A 13,037-nucleotide genomic window follows, 5' to 3' on the forward strand; every position below is an offset into this window, starting at 1 on the left:
GAGATCGAGAATATTGTCATTCGGGACATCTCAGGCTGGCTGGTAATTTGGCTTCAAACGTATGTACTTAGTATGTCTGCGAAGGTGCCTACAACCGTGTACAGAACTCAGACCTACCTATCTCAAATGGGTAACCGAGATATATACTCGAGGAAAGGTCGAAGAGCCCAGTTTCATGACGGTCTTCCGGAAGATAACGACGAAAAGTGATCTTAACTGCACCGCTGTTTAAATGACTTCACACGTTGGTGATGCAAAGATTGTAAACTTCGATTAACCGAGACAATCAAAACCCACGAATATCATCGACTTCATTGGTATCATTCACAATATTACATTCCTCGATTCATTTATTCGGCACCATAGCGAGCTCTGTAGTCCTTCAACCGCTGGATCTCGCTCTCCCCAATCTTATCACCCAGCTTCTCAATCAAATCATGGAGACCAATGACAGCCCGGATGGGGATGCTCTCTCCAAGATCCCTCTGCGCAACACCGACAGCACTCTTAGGCTCTGCATCGCTTACCCTCTCCTCACGATCGAGCAGGACAACAACACCAGCGACAATACCGCCTTCCTTCTGGATGATGCCTACAGCCTCGCGCAGGGCCGTTCCTGCCGTGATCACGTCGTCGACGATGACAACCCGCTTTCCCTTCAATGGGGCACCGACGATGTTTCCACCCTCGCCATGATCCTTGGCCTCCTTGCGGTTGAACGAATAGCTGACATTGTCCCAGGTGTGGGTGCCGGCGATAGAGTCGCGCACGGCCAGTTCGTTGGTCACGGCTGCGGCGATGGGAATTCCCTTGTAAGCAGGACTATTACCAGACCGATTAGTACCCTTCAATCAAGCGATATAGGTCGCTTCAAGGGAAGAACGTACCCGAAAATGATATCAAAGTTGGGGCTGAGTGTGCCATCGGCGGCAGTCTTTACAAAAGGCTCGGCGGACAGAACGCTGGCGTAGGCGGCAGATGTGGCCCGGAGGAGTGGTGCAGTGTGAAGCAGAGACGAAGTGAAGAAGTAGGGAGATTCACGCCCGGACTTGAGGGTGTATGTGCCGAAAGAAAGGACGTTGTTGGAGATCAGTAGCGGAAGCAGTGACGCCTTGTAATCCTGATCGGCGGCCGGGGGAGGAACGGAAGCAGACATTGTGAATTAACAGGTGGGATTAATTGCTCTATCAATTGGATTTGAGGAGTGTATGAGATATTAACTGTGAAAAATAGACCGGATATTTTACATCAACGAATGCAGAGGCTAAGAGTATGTTTCGACGGAAACCGTTTCTTTTTTTTTTTTCTCCCTCTACTTTTTCCTTATCCGCCGAAGGAGGGGCAAAACAGCGGGGTGATAGTGGCCTGAGGTGTCTGTCGGTTCCCCCGTATTTTGTTCGGTGGATTGCTACAAAGAACAAACACCCCATGCTACACTTTAGTACACGGGAATTTCGGGACGTAGGAAAGTATTATTGCTTGCTTTAAGCAGCTTTCTGCGATAAACTTCAATATCAAAGATTTTGATTCTTGGAGAGTCGCCCGCTGAGTATTTAAGTGGAAATCACGTGCCGGCCCACGTCCTCCGAAGTCCGGCCTGTCCAGCGGAAAGGGACACCAACTCACACCGGTGCTCCCAAGCAGCCCGCTTCTCTGTTTCATTTCCCCATTGCTCTACTGCATGTACCTTGCAGTCATTTTTGTGCTAAGCTATTATTTTTGTTCTTTTGGTTGCTCTCAAATCGTTGTTTTGCATCGTTCACGTTGTCTTCGGTTTTGAACTCTCATCGCAGTCGCGGGCGAGATCGGTGGGCGAAACGCGGCGATTATCCACGGCTCCTGAAGGCCATCCAACGGCAGGCGATCTCAGATAAGTCGACCTTTTGTTGCAGATACGGTACACTTCTGCTTTCTTGTATGTTCTAGCACCCAGTGCTTCCGTCTTTTTTCTGCAATTCCTCGCCGACACACCGGCTAAAGTTAGGGCGGTTTTTGACCTTTCCGTGTATGAGGCTAATGGTTGCTCATGGACAGACTGTAATATATCAAGATGCACGTCCAAGACATGCTCGCGGAGAATGAGGCCGCCGGGAGGGTCGGTATCTCTTTCGAATTCTTTCCGCCGAAAACGGCCCAGGGTGTTCAGAACCTCTACGACAGAATGGATCGGATGCACTCCCTAGGACCCTCCTTCATCGACATCACCTGGGGTGCTGGTGGTCGGTTGTCGGATTTGACCTGCGAGATGGTGAACGTTGCTCAATCGGTGTATGGCTTGGAGACTTGCATGCATCTGACCTGCACAGACATGCCCTTAGAAAAGGTGAATGCTGCACTTAGTGCTGCTTACAAGGCAGGCTGCACCAACATCTTGGCGCTCCGCGGTGATCCGCCCCGTGACAAAGAGGCATGGGAAGCCACTGAAGGAGGACTCCGTTATGCAAAGGATCTGGTCAAGTATATTCGGGAGAAGTACGGCAATCACTTCGACATCGGTGTGGGCGGTTACCCTGAAGGTGCAGACGACAACCCGGATGTGGATCAGTTGATTGATCACTTGAAAGAGAAGGTCGACGCTGGAAGCTCCTTCATCGTTACGCAGATGTTCTACGATACGGACAACTTCGTTGAATGGGTCAAGAAATGCCGTGCMAAGGGCATCACAGTGCCTATTATTCCCGGTATTATGCCTATCTCCACATATGCCGCGTTCATCAGACGAGCGAACTGGACGAAGGCACGGATCCCACCAGACTGGCTCGAGGCTCTGGAACCGGTGAAGAATGACGATGCTGCTGTCAAGGAGATCGGAAAGAAGCTGATTGCGGACATGTGCCGACGTCTCCTCGCGGCTGGCATCAAACACCTGCATTTGTGAGTTTATTCCTACCCAGTAAATCAATGGCTCCCTGTTTTTCATGTGGCTAAATCTGACCTTTCGTTAGCTACACCATGAACCTGGCACAAGCGACGCAGGCAGTCCTCGAGGAACTCAAACTGATTCCTTCGGAGGAGACACCGCTTCAGAGACCCCTGCCCTGGCGGCCGTCACTCGCACTCAACCGCCGCGGGGAGGATGTCCGTCCCATTTTCTGGCGCAACAGAAATTCCTCCTACATTGCCCGTACACAGATATGGGATGAGTTCCCGAACGGCCGTTGGACCGACTCTCGGTCCCCTGCCTTTGGTGAGCTTGACGCTTATGGCATCGGCCTCAAGGGCACAAACGAACAGAACATCAAACTTTGGGGCGAGCCCAAGTCTATTCGCGATGTAACGCAGATTTTCGTACGCTATCTGGAAGGGGAGCTGGACCGCCTGCCATGGAGCGACTCGCCAATCAGTAGCGAAGCCAATGTCATCAAGGACAACCTGGTCCAGCTGAACAGCAGGGGTCTACTCACAGTCAACTCGCAACCTGCTGTGAACGGTGTGAGATCGTCTCACCCAGTGTTTGGCTGGGGTCCCAAGAACGGCTTCGTCTACCAGAAGGCATACCTCGAGCTCTTTATACCCCCCTATCTGCTTGACGAGCTGATCGCGCGGATCGAGAAGAACCCCGACTTGACCTACCATGCCGTGGGCAAGAAGGGCGAATTCCGCACCAATACTCGTGACAGCCCTAATGCTCTGACTTGGGGTATCTTCGCCGGACGAGAAATCGTCCAGCCGACCATTGTCGAGACGATCAGTTTCTTAGCTTGGAAGGATGAGGCATACCGCCTAGGTGAAGACTGGGCCAAATGTCATGATGCCAGCAGCCCTAGCCGGAAGTTGATCCAGGATATAATGGACAGCTGGTACCTGGTCAACATCGGTAGGTTTGCGTTCGCTTACTGTACGTATTTGAATTGCTAACCCTGGATATCTTAGTAAACAATGACTTCCACAACACATACGACCTCTTCGACCTATTCGACGGTCTGGAAGTGAAAGACTTTGACGTGGAGGTCGTCCCCGACTCAGTCGAGACGAAGTCCCAGCCAAATGGAGCAGCCCCGGAAGAAGTTGCCATGAAGAACTAAAGCCAGAGCCATTGCCTCCAACCCTGCCTTGACCTTTTCTACTCGCAATTCTCTCCAACCTCTCATATCCCTTATTCAACATCTATCTCAACGATACCAGCCCGGGGGCACGAAATGCCAAACCCCAGGGCATCATGTTTAATGGCGACACGACTGAAGACCTCTCAACGATTTCTTCCCTGAGCGTTATTCACTTTCAACATTTTTTTTTCAACATTTCTCTTTCCCATATACCCCTCTCATCTTTTTCTTTTATCATTGATCACGAACGAGAAGGATTACGAAATTCAACATCTAATGTGGTATCAGCTTAAAAGCTACGGAACAGGAAGTCCTTGCTCACATGTCCTCTTTTCCAACAAAAAGGGGCCTTGCATAGACAGAAAAGCATATTCTTTTTTTATAGAAGGAACGGGTCCTTCTACGATAATTCAACATACATGATGGATGACGGAGTTTGGTTTCAACGGATAGGCAGTCGGTCAAATCTTTCAAGAGCAAAAGTGGCCCTCTTCAACACGGGATACGGAGTCTTTTTCATCACCTCCCATCGTCCTGGTCATTTTGTTTTGTCATTTTTTTATATTTCTCACTATATGTCTTTCCCGCTCTCTGTTTAGTGGTCTCCCCCCTAATAGAAGAATACAAAGAGATTCGAGGATTCTATTCGCTGACGTCGTTCCCTTGTCTTTGCGCTGGGATTTGGTAGCAGACATAGTCAAAGTCGAATAGAGACAGATACAGACGGGTCTTTGACCGACAGACACCCGTAGCGTCCACCCACACACACACATATATATATATGTATAACACTACAATAAAACTACATAGTGCTGTCAAGTCATACCACTTCTTGCTTGCTCTATCACAAAATTCACAAGCAGGAATCATATTTATCCGCCTGTGTAAGAATAGCCCAGTCATCAAAGAGCGGGTGCCTACCTACACTTTCACGCGTAGTAATGATAGATAGCTGAAAATACTAGTCAAGAACCCCTCGCGCCATCCATGCAGCAGTATTATGTGATACAATCATGCCGAGAAAACACCCGGCCCGCCCACTGACAGAATCATGTAAAGAGAGCCCGTCCTATCGCTACAAAGAACCATCCAAAAGGCTTCGCGAACCATACAACCCAACTTCCAACAAGGACTATGTACCCGGCTGCCCGTTCAACAACCATCATCATAAAACACAGAACAACGAGGTAAGCAATCGCCTGACAGATGTCCGTCACAGACCGAGCGAGATCACCTTCTGCCGGCCGCGGCCAGACCCCGGTGGCATTGTAAACGGAAAAGACCGTCAGCCACGTCCGGAGAACCTGAAGGCAATGCTCCAGCATCTGCAGGACGCTGTTAATGGCAATCTTCAGCAGGGCGGTCTTGGAATGCCGATTTGACACGACTCTTTGCCAGAGGGCCTCCATTTGAGCAGCTGATAGGATGAAGATTTCCAAGACCAGAGCGAGGGTCAGCGCATTTGTCGCACTCTTGGTGGGACTCGCCACCTCCATCTCCATGTTCGGCAGATCAGCGCGTAAATGAGTGATTCGAGGCGGCGGCGTCTTTGCTTTGTGTTCGGCCACTTGTAATCCGTCCAGTTCCGCTACTTCTATCACCTTGGTCGTTTCTGGCACTGTCTTAGTACCATCCAGCTGACCTCTGTCAATCGAACCGACTGGAGAGATATTGACAACCAGCGACGTCCTGCCGGCTTGGCCGGAGTCCGTGACTCGTCTCAGTTGCGAGTTCTCGCTGCTCGATCCAGTGCTCGAAGCACGCGATTGTGTGGGGTTATTTCCGGTGCGTTCTGCCTGACCTTCTGCAGATGGTGGTGTCATGCCTGGAATACGGATGAACCCACGCATATCTCGAGACTGTTCGACCTTGCGCCGCCCGGCTTCTACTCGATCCTTGACCACGGGGATACTCCGCACAGGAGCACTTCGCAAGGGCACGGGCGACGATACGTTTGATTTTTCCTGCGAGTTTTGCGCCACTCGTCTCAGTCCCAGTGGCGAAGGCTTTCCTTGCGGTCTTGCTCGAGCGTCGGCGATAATGTCGCCTGCGGTGCGCGACGTGGGTATTCCGACGGGAGATCCCTTCTGCGCCGCAGCCTTGATATCGGACATGCTCACCATAGTGCGTATGATAGTGGGTGTGATAATGTACACATCGTCGTCCCTGGGAGTCGGTTTTCTGTCCTCGAGGCGCTTGCCCAAAGGTGGCGGGGACTCGCGGTCGTCTTTGCCCGAGCCCTGAGCTGTCTTTTCTAGTTGCTGGCAGCTGGTCTCGCGGCACACGGTCCTCTGTGATGGCTTCGAGCATTGGACAAGTTTCAAATTCAGAGTACCTGGTTTCCATTCTTCTCGAGGAACGGTCTTCTCTCCGAGGTCCGTATTCCTCTGGCGGACCACTTGGATCTTCCTTTCTTTGGGACTTTTGGACATAGGACTCGACACATCGACCACCCGGGGACGATCTACGGGCGAAAACAGTAGGATCTCGTCGGGGTTCTTGTCGTTGGGCCCGTTGATCTCCTTGCACCCTAAAAAAGAGCCATCAGGATTGACATTTGGTACATCCTTTCCGGATCTCGAAGCAGATTCTTCCCATATTGTGCTGATGCGATTTTTGCCAATCTCATCTGGACAGTAGTACTTCGGATGTTTTGACTGCGATGGTGGACTTTCCTCAACTCCCGCCGAATGGGCGGGTGGGGGAGGAGGATCTTGGCCGTCAAACGAGGTCGGCTTCGCAGTCTGGACAGCAGATAAATCCTTGTCTTCGGGCGTCCCGGTACGTGGACTAGGCAGAGAGTCTGGATCAAGCATGGCACCCCCGTCGTTGTGCACCCTCTCGATGCTTTGCTGGAATTCCGCAATCTGCTGCGCACTCATTGTTGGTGGGTTTGGCTCTTTGGCGGATGGCATGTTGACAACGAATTTGTCCTCCCATTCCGTCAACGAGCTGCTCGGGCCGGATACGGGTGACAGAGAAGAGTGAGAATTGATCGACGAGTCGGTAGCGTTATCTGTCTTGTCCGTGGAAAAGTGCAGAATGCTCTCGTCCGTATCAGAATTCTTTCGTTGAACTCCACTGAGCTGTCGCTTCCCTTGGCCGCTGAGCTGGTTATCAAATCTGCTGGGAGAGCTGTAGCCTGGACGAAGCCGAGGATGGATGATAGGGCTCGCAATCCGCGACTTTGGGCTTCCTCGTAGATCGCCACCGGCCGATCTCAGTTTCTGCTTGACCAATTCGCTCTTCGGAGAGCTGGCCAGTGATATGATCTTTTTGTAGGCTCCGTAGTAAGTCTCTTTGTGCTTGTCCTTCTCCTTCTCTTTATCCTTCTCTTGGCTCTTCGCCGATAGGGATTCCCTCTCAAACTTATCCCTGACCTTCCGCCAATATTGCTCTCGGTCTTTGTCCATCAACTCCTCCGGACTGCTGTATAAAGTTGTAGGCGATTTTCTTGGTCGGACGTTCCCAGGTGAACCATATTCCCGGCGCTGAGGCGTAGCAGGTTTATCTTTTTGCTGTTCCTGGGTCTTGCTTGCTATATCCCTGGGCAGAGGAAGCTTCGTCGGTCTGGTCCTTCGCACGATGGGTTGAGTTCCAGTTCCAGAATCACTGTTTCTCGAATTCATTGGGCTTCCACCGAGGTCTGATGTATTTCCCTCCTGCTGTGTATTTTCGACTGCTTCCACGTCCAATTCCTCCCGCTTATCGGGGCGCCTTCGAGGCGAAAGGTTCAAGAGGTGCCCCTGATGTAAGTGCAGAAGCTCATCCATATTGGTATCGACAGTGACGGCTATTGACAGGCTGGTCTTCAAGGCCAGGTTGACCTTCCACAGTTACCCATTCCTTGAGCAACAACCACTTATCTTGTTCTTGACTTTGGTCCGATGGGTTTCAGGACTCTTTGACGATGATTTCGTAGGATGCTGAGGCTGATGATGAAGGATCGCCGTAACATGGCGAAGTGCTTGCCAGAAAAGACCGACGGGACGAGTGCACTGGGCCGTCGAGTGCAGTGGCAGGTTCCCAGCCTGAGAAAAGAATATGAAGAGATTTGTAATTATATGTGCGGAATGCTATGTGATCCGACTTGCCATGCCGAGGAATGTAGCAGGACACACACACGCGGACTGAAGGAACCACTGCGGAATGCGCGCCTGCTGGTTTTGTCCGCCGTCTGGAATGGAAACTGCAGCCGCGTAGGAGAATGTCGGCCGTCTGTCTGATGAAGCGTGACAAGATGATTGTAGTGTAGATTAAGTGTTGGCAGATTGTGTAGATCGGACATGTTGATCGTCATAGGATTAAGGGTATCTCACAAAATCAAAAGTCACAGTATCCTATCGGCCATACAACACGTAAAGAACTACCTCGCCTCGAAATCAAGCCACGTCTGTGGAAATATAGTCCAGTCTTTACTCCGTAGTACCGACAAGTCAACAATGGGCCAGACCGCGCCGTGTCAGGGACGGAATATGATATATTACAGTGGCTGGTGACCCTAGCCAGCCAACATTCCCAGTCAACAGAGAAACAGGACGACTCTGAACTGCACTCCGGAAAGGAAATCGTCATGAAAAACACATTATGAGAATAGAAATCATGTGAAAGCGAAGTGCACCTCCAAACGCCAAAGCCAAATGCTGCAAAAAGTCATGGTTACACGGTGTATACGCTTAATGAACAGATGACAGGATCGTAGAATGACCCGTGCACCGCAATGATACATCGGCAATTCTTCTTCTTTTTCGTCAATTCGCGAGGTGGCTAATCCCATGACTGAATTCAGAACCGGCCCGTTTCACGACGAGGGTCATTCTGAGTCCGTCTCGGTGTCGAGGTCAACGGAGTTGCACTGCCGGGCACATTGCTCTTTTTTAAGGGACTTGATAGCCTCTTCATAGGAGTACCTCGGTCTTTGAATAAGAAATCGGAATTCTGAACCCGGCGGTCGATATTGGCCGGCGTAGACCGCCTCAAGGGGGAATTTGCGTGCGAGAAGACCCCCAAACTGCCGCCGTCGCCTGTAGCACTAGGTGTGGGTCGGAAGTGCGGTTGGCGTATGGAGGCAACGGGACCTCGTACAACCGGGGAGGCATCTCGCAAATGACTGGGTGTTTGCAGCGATGTATAGTTGTGAGAAGTATTTGGCGTAGCGAATGTCTGTCGTCTGGCGGACGCCCCCTCGGGGTCGACAAAACTGACATAGTTCGGATTGGGACTGGTTTTGAATCCTCGGTGGATCACACGGGTAGGAGTAAACGTGTCCACCTTGTTGTACTTGGCATCGGAACCAGGTTGAGAGGTACTGGGGTCGGAGAACTGAGTGCCAACATCTCTCATGACGGGCTGGGTCCGCGGATGGACAAATTTGGTGTCGTATTCATTGAGGACCTCCTTGTGAACCACCATGGAATCCTTGGCTTGCTGAGTGAACGAGGAAGAGAGGAATGACATCTGCACAGACAGCAGAGTTGTAATGAAGATAGTCGTGACGATAGTAACGCTTGGCCGGGGATCGGACAGCTGCGTAGGTAGGAATACCCAGTATACCAGGACGTGTCCGGGGCTGAAGAGGCAGAACAGTCGAAGGCAAATCGGCAGAGGATCCCAGACTGCAAGTTCCCAGACATCCCGATGCGCATCGGGATGCGCCCGGGACTCAGCAGATCCGGCAATCACGTTTGCAAAGTACCGCAATGGCGAAGCTGTCATAGGTGTTGAATCGACACGGACACGGCGAGCCGACGGTGTAGCCGGTGGTTGATCTATCGAAGCCTCAAACAGACGATAGAGTCGCTTCCGATAGAAGGTGTAGAAAGTGTTCAACGCACTGAAGCACGCGAGTAGGTGGACGATGAAGGAAGCCTGCCAGCAACAACCGATTAGCGTCTCATCCTCTGTGAACCCCCAGCAAGCTCCCTGAACCGTTGGCGACATACAAACCAGCTCATCCAAGGCACTCCGCCATCATCTCCGAAGACATCKTCAATGGCCCTGCTGCCACTCGACCGGCTGTTCGCCCTCGCAGTGAGGAAGGCTAAATTGAGAACAACACCCAAAGGCAGCGCCCACTCCTTCTCAAACTGATCCCAAGCATTCACATCAATCTCCTCTGACAGCCATAGCAGAAAGTCCAGTGGATTCAAGTACGATCTGATGCGCTCCGCGAGCGGTTGGCGGCGCACAAGCCGGGGCATGTTGATATCGAGGCACAGATATTGTAAAGCACTGCCAGGGAGGTTTCGTTACCCTTCATATGTGCTCCAGCCAGGCAACTCGATTATCAAGAGAAACCTTTTGTGGAGCGACAAAAGGCAAACATACGCCAAGTTTTCCGTTCCGCTGCTAAACAACAAACACATCACGGCCCCGCTTAGATAAGCTGCAGCGGTCTGCTATGACGAACGTTCACTGAAAGAGGATATCCACAATCGGGACACGACTCCTTCATCGCACAAGCTCATTGTTGGACTTGGTCGACCTGCCCACAGTAGCTGCTCTGCAGGGTAGATTCCACTTATTTCTAAAGGCTCAGCCCAGCCGATTCTTTGTCCGAAGATGGCAGCCTCGGCGGTGTCCTACAAGGTACGTTCACAGTCGCATATCCCACGGTGGCATGGCCGTATCAACTGACTCTCCTCTGAACCCTAGGAACGGCAATTCCTCGCCGTCATCGGCGACGAAGAGTAACTAGCACCTCCGGTAGCAAGACAAAGAGACAGAAACACCACCGCTAATCGCATCCAGCTCCGTTACCGGTCTCCTCCTCGCAGGTATCGGTGTACGTATACCACCACGCCGAGATATTATCCCCGAAAAGCACAACTAACAACCCCTTAGCATGTCACGGACGGCCCAGACGCCCAGCGAAACTTCCTCGTCGTCGATTCCAAGACCGAAACATCTGCTATCGAGAAGGCGTTCCAGAACTTCACCCAGGAGAGGAAAGACATTGCCGTGCTGCTGATCAACCAACACGTACGTTCCATTCCATTCTGCCTCATTAGTGATCAGTGCCTCATCGAACCAGATTGCCGAACGCATCAGACACAGCGTCGACTCCTTCGCGGACCCGTTCCCCGCCGTCCTCGAGATCCCGAGTAAAGACCATCCCTACGACCCCGAGAAKGACAGTGTGCTCAAGCGCGTGCGGCGGCTATTTGGGGAATAGACGGTAACTACTAGGTTTTGTTTTGTTTTGAGCATCTTCACTTGTTAGGATGTGTTGTAGGGTGGTCGCTTGCGCGGAGCGAGTTGTGGGAAGATACCCGATTATCTAGGATCTATGCACATAGAATTCGATATATTGTCAGCGCCGAGAGGATGCTTGGTTGTCTGCAGAGGCAGTAATGTTTCCCTCTTCATAGTAGTGATGGTTGCTACGTCCGCTCTCCGCTTCTTTACTGTCCTGAGAGTCGTGAATAGCTCGAATGAAGGCTCTGTATTAGATGGTAGTTCACGCATATACATAGTTGTGTTGGCACGACGAGAAACAAGTGATGACGGTCTGCCCTGACGCCGGATGATATAGCACATCATCTAATCAAGCAAAGCGGTTATAACCAAGAGCATGCAACTTTGACTGTGAAGGACCATGGCAGTTTACGCAAACATAAGACTTAAACCTCAAGACAAACATGGAACAGAGGCACATAAGGGTAATTCATCAAGCGATCATAAGTATGTAGGAGCAGGTTCGAAAGCAACATCAGTGATCATCCAGTGGAAGGGTAGCGATGGTAGCCAACGTGCCTTCTCATGGCCGGATCTTGAACTCGATATTGTGCGCATCCAGGCAGGTAATCTTCTTGCCATCCTTGGTATAAACGTCGGCATGGACGTTGTACTTCCCCTGTTCATCGTCGTTAGTAACTAATTGGCCATTAAATACCAGGACAGCTCGAAAGGCCAACGTACAGGAGGAATATGCGAAGGCAGATCAACTTGCTTAGTTAACGTCATATTGCCTTCCTCTAGGGGACACTCGAGGTCGACATTCTTGATCTGTTCGCAGAGATCGGCGGTCTGTTTGATCAGGGTGATGAGACCGTATTTAACCTCCAGAGCAACATAAGCGCCTTCCTCCACCCGCTCCTTCAGGTTGCCCTTGGCATTGATAGTGAGAGTTTGGCCACTGTGGTCAAGAATCAGTCAGTTGCCCTTGACCCGACACTATACGGTATGTGGACTGCCAGTACGTACGGAAGAGGAGGGTTAGGAAATAAGTCCACCGATTCGATCTCCAGGATATTGCCCGAAGGGTCGGAACAGTATTCTAAGGGGTTATTTCCCTTGACAGGAAAGCTCTCGGCTGAGATTGGAGCCTGCGCGGAATCGAAGAAGGAGATCGACCGTGCTGAGACGGATAGAGGAGCAAGGCAGAGAAGCAGGGTAGGGGCGGTCGATAAGAGCTTCATGGTCGCAGGATCAGCCAACCAGCGGTCGTAGTAGACTAGGACCAGAGAATGACAGGACGAAGATTAGATACTGCTCTTGATGGTATAAGAGAGAGGAAAGAGGTGATATATGGAGGACAAAGTCGCAAGGAGGGTCTGATGGCAGACGCAGGAGAGGAATGGTAGATGAGGAGAAGCGGTGATGAGCCACAGCCACTGGTGCAATGTACCCGGCCTGGATAGTCGTATGCGAATGACGACGGTGGAGGTGCACGTGACTATGCAGGCACGAGGTGCGCTAGTTGTGTCACGGCTCCGATGAAGATACGCCGATAGTCGAGATCGTTACTATAGCTATTCAGAATACCCTCGATGCTAAAATTGTAGTCGGACTTGCAATTATGCTACCATCTTGAACCCGGAGTTCAATCGCTGAAATGCCAGTAGGCGGAGTCAATCATGGGGGACCCACTGGTCGCTTCAATACTCCGCTGATATGGATCAACTACAATTTCTTACCATACCACTAAGCAATCGATGGGCGAGAGTCTGACGTACAGAAACGATAAACATGCTCTTATTTCATGCAAGG

General features: G+C 51.2%; 6 protein-coding genes across 6 annotated transcripts; 2 read left to right on the plus strand and 4 right to left on the minus strand.

The window, feature by feature from the left end:
* Nucleotides 1-350: 350 nt before the first annotated feature.
* On the minus strand, nucleotides 351-1,156 carry Asppvi_007706 (orotate phosphoribosyltransferase; the record flags this gene model as incomplete). Its single annotated transcript, XM_043303590.1, has 2 exons — nucleotides 351-822; nucleotides 888-1,156. 2 exons carry the CDS (start codon nucleotides 1,154-1,156, stop codon nucleotides 351-353), a joined length of 741 nt encoding a protein of 246 aa, XP_043159525.1.
* An 894-nt stretch (nucleotides 1,157-2,050) lies between these two features.
* Asppvi_007707 (methylenetetrahydrofolate reductase (NAD(P)H) MET13) lies at nucleotides 2,051-4,025 on the plus strand (the record flags this gene model as incomplete). Its single annotated transcript, XM_043303591.1, has 3 exons — nucleotides 2,051-2,874; nucleotides 2,946-3,817; nucleotides 3,874-4,025. The coding sequence occupies 3 exons, from the start codon at nucleotides 2,051-2,053 to the stop codon at nucleotides 4,023-4,025; spliced, it is 1,848 nt and encodes a 615-aa protein (XP_043159526.1).
* A 1,070-nt stretch (nucleotides 4,026-5,095) lies between these two features.
* On the minus strand, nucleotides 5,096-7,819 carry Asppvi_007708 (putative NTP binding protein; the record flags this gene model as incomplete). Its single annotated transcript, XM_043303592.1, has 1 exon — nucleotides 5,096-7,819. One exon carries the CDS (start codon nucleotides 7,817-7,819, stop codon nucleotides 5,096-5,098), a length of 2,724 nt encoding a protein of 907 aa, XP_043159527.1.
* Nucleotides 7,820-8,831: 1,012 nt separating this feature from the next.
* Nucleotides 8,832-10,246, minus strand: Asppvi_007709 (Nur1/Mug154 family protein; the record flags this gene model as incomplete). Its single annotated transcript, XM_043303593.1, has 2 exons — nucleotides 8,832-9,914; nucleotides 9,989-10,246. The coding sequence occupies 2 exons, from the start codon at nucleotides 10,244-10,246 to the stop codon at nucleotides 8,832-8,834; spliced, it is 1,341 nt and encodes a 446-aa protein (XP_043159528.1).
* Nucleotides 10,247-10,607: 361 nt separating this feature from the next.
* Asppvi_007710 (H(+)-transporting V1 sector ATPase subunit F) lies at nucleotides 10,608-11,220 on the plus strand (the record flags this gene model as incomplete). Its single annotated transcript, XM_043303594.1, has 5 exons — nucleotides 10,608-10,634; nucleotides 10,701-10,735; nucleotides 10,797-10,830; nucleotides 10,890-11,027; nucleotides 11,080-11,220. The coding sequence occupies 5 exons, from the start codon at nucleotides 10,608-10,610 to the stop codon at nucleotides 11,218-11,220; spliced, it is 375 nt and encodes a 124-aa protein (XP_043159529.1).
* Nucleotides 11,221-11,805: 585 nt separating this feature from the next.
* Asppvi_007711 (ML domain-containing protein) lies at nucleotides 11,806-12,466 on the minus strand (the record flags this gene model as incomplete). The annotated part of the gene is made up of 3 exons (XM_043303595.1): nucleotides 11,806-11,901; nucleotides 11,967-12,183; nucleotides 12,252-12,466. The coding sequence occupies 3 exons, from the start codon at nucleotides 12,464-12,466 to the stop codon at nucleotides 11,806-11,808; spliced, it is 528 nt and encodes a 175-aa protein (XP_043159530.1).
* Between the last annotated feature and the right edge of the window lie 571 nt (nucleotides 12,467-13,037).

The sequence above is a fragment of the Aspergillus pseudoviridinutans genome (genome assembly GCF_018340605.1).
Source record: "Aspergillus pseudoviridinutans IFM 55266 DNA, scaffold_5, whole genome shotgun sequence".
NCBI lineage: Eukaryota > Fungi > Ascomycota > Eurotiomycetes > Eurotiales > Aspergillaceae > Aspergillus > Aspergillus pseudoviridinutans.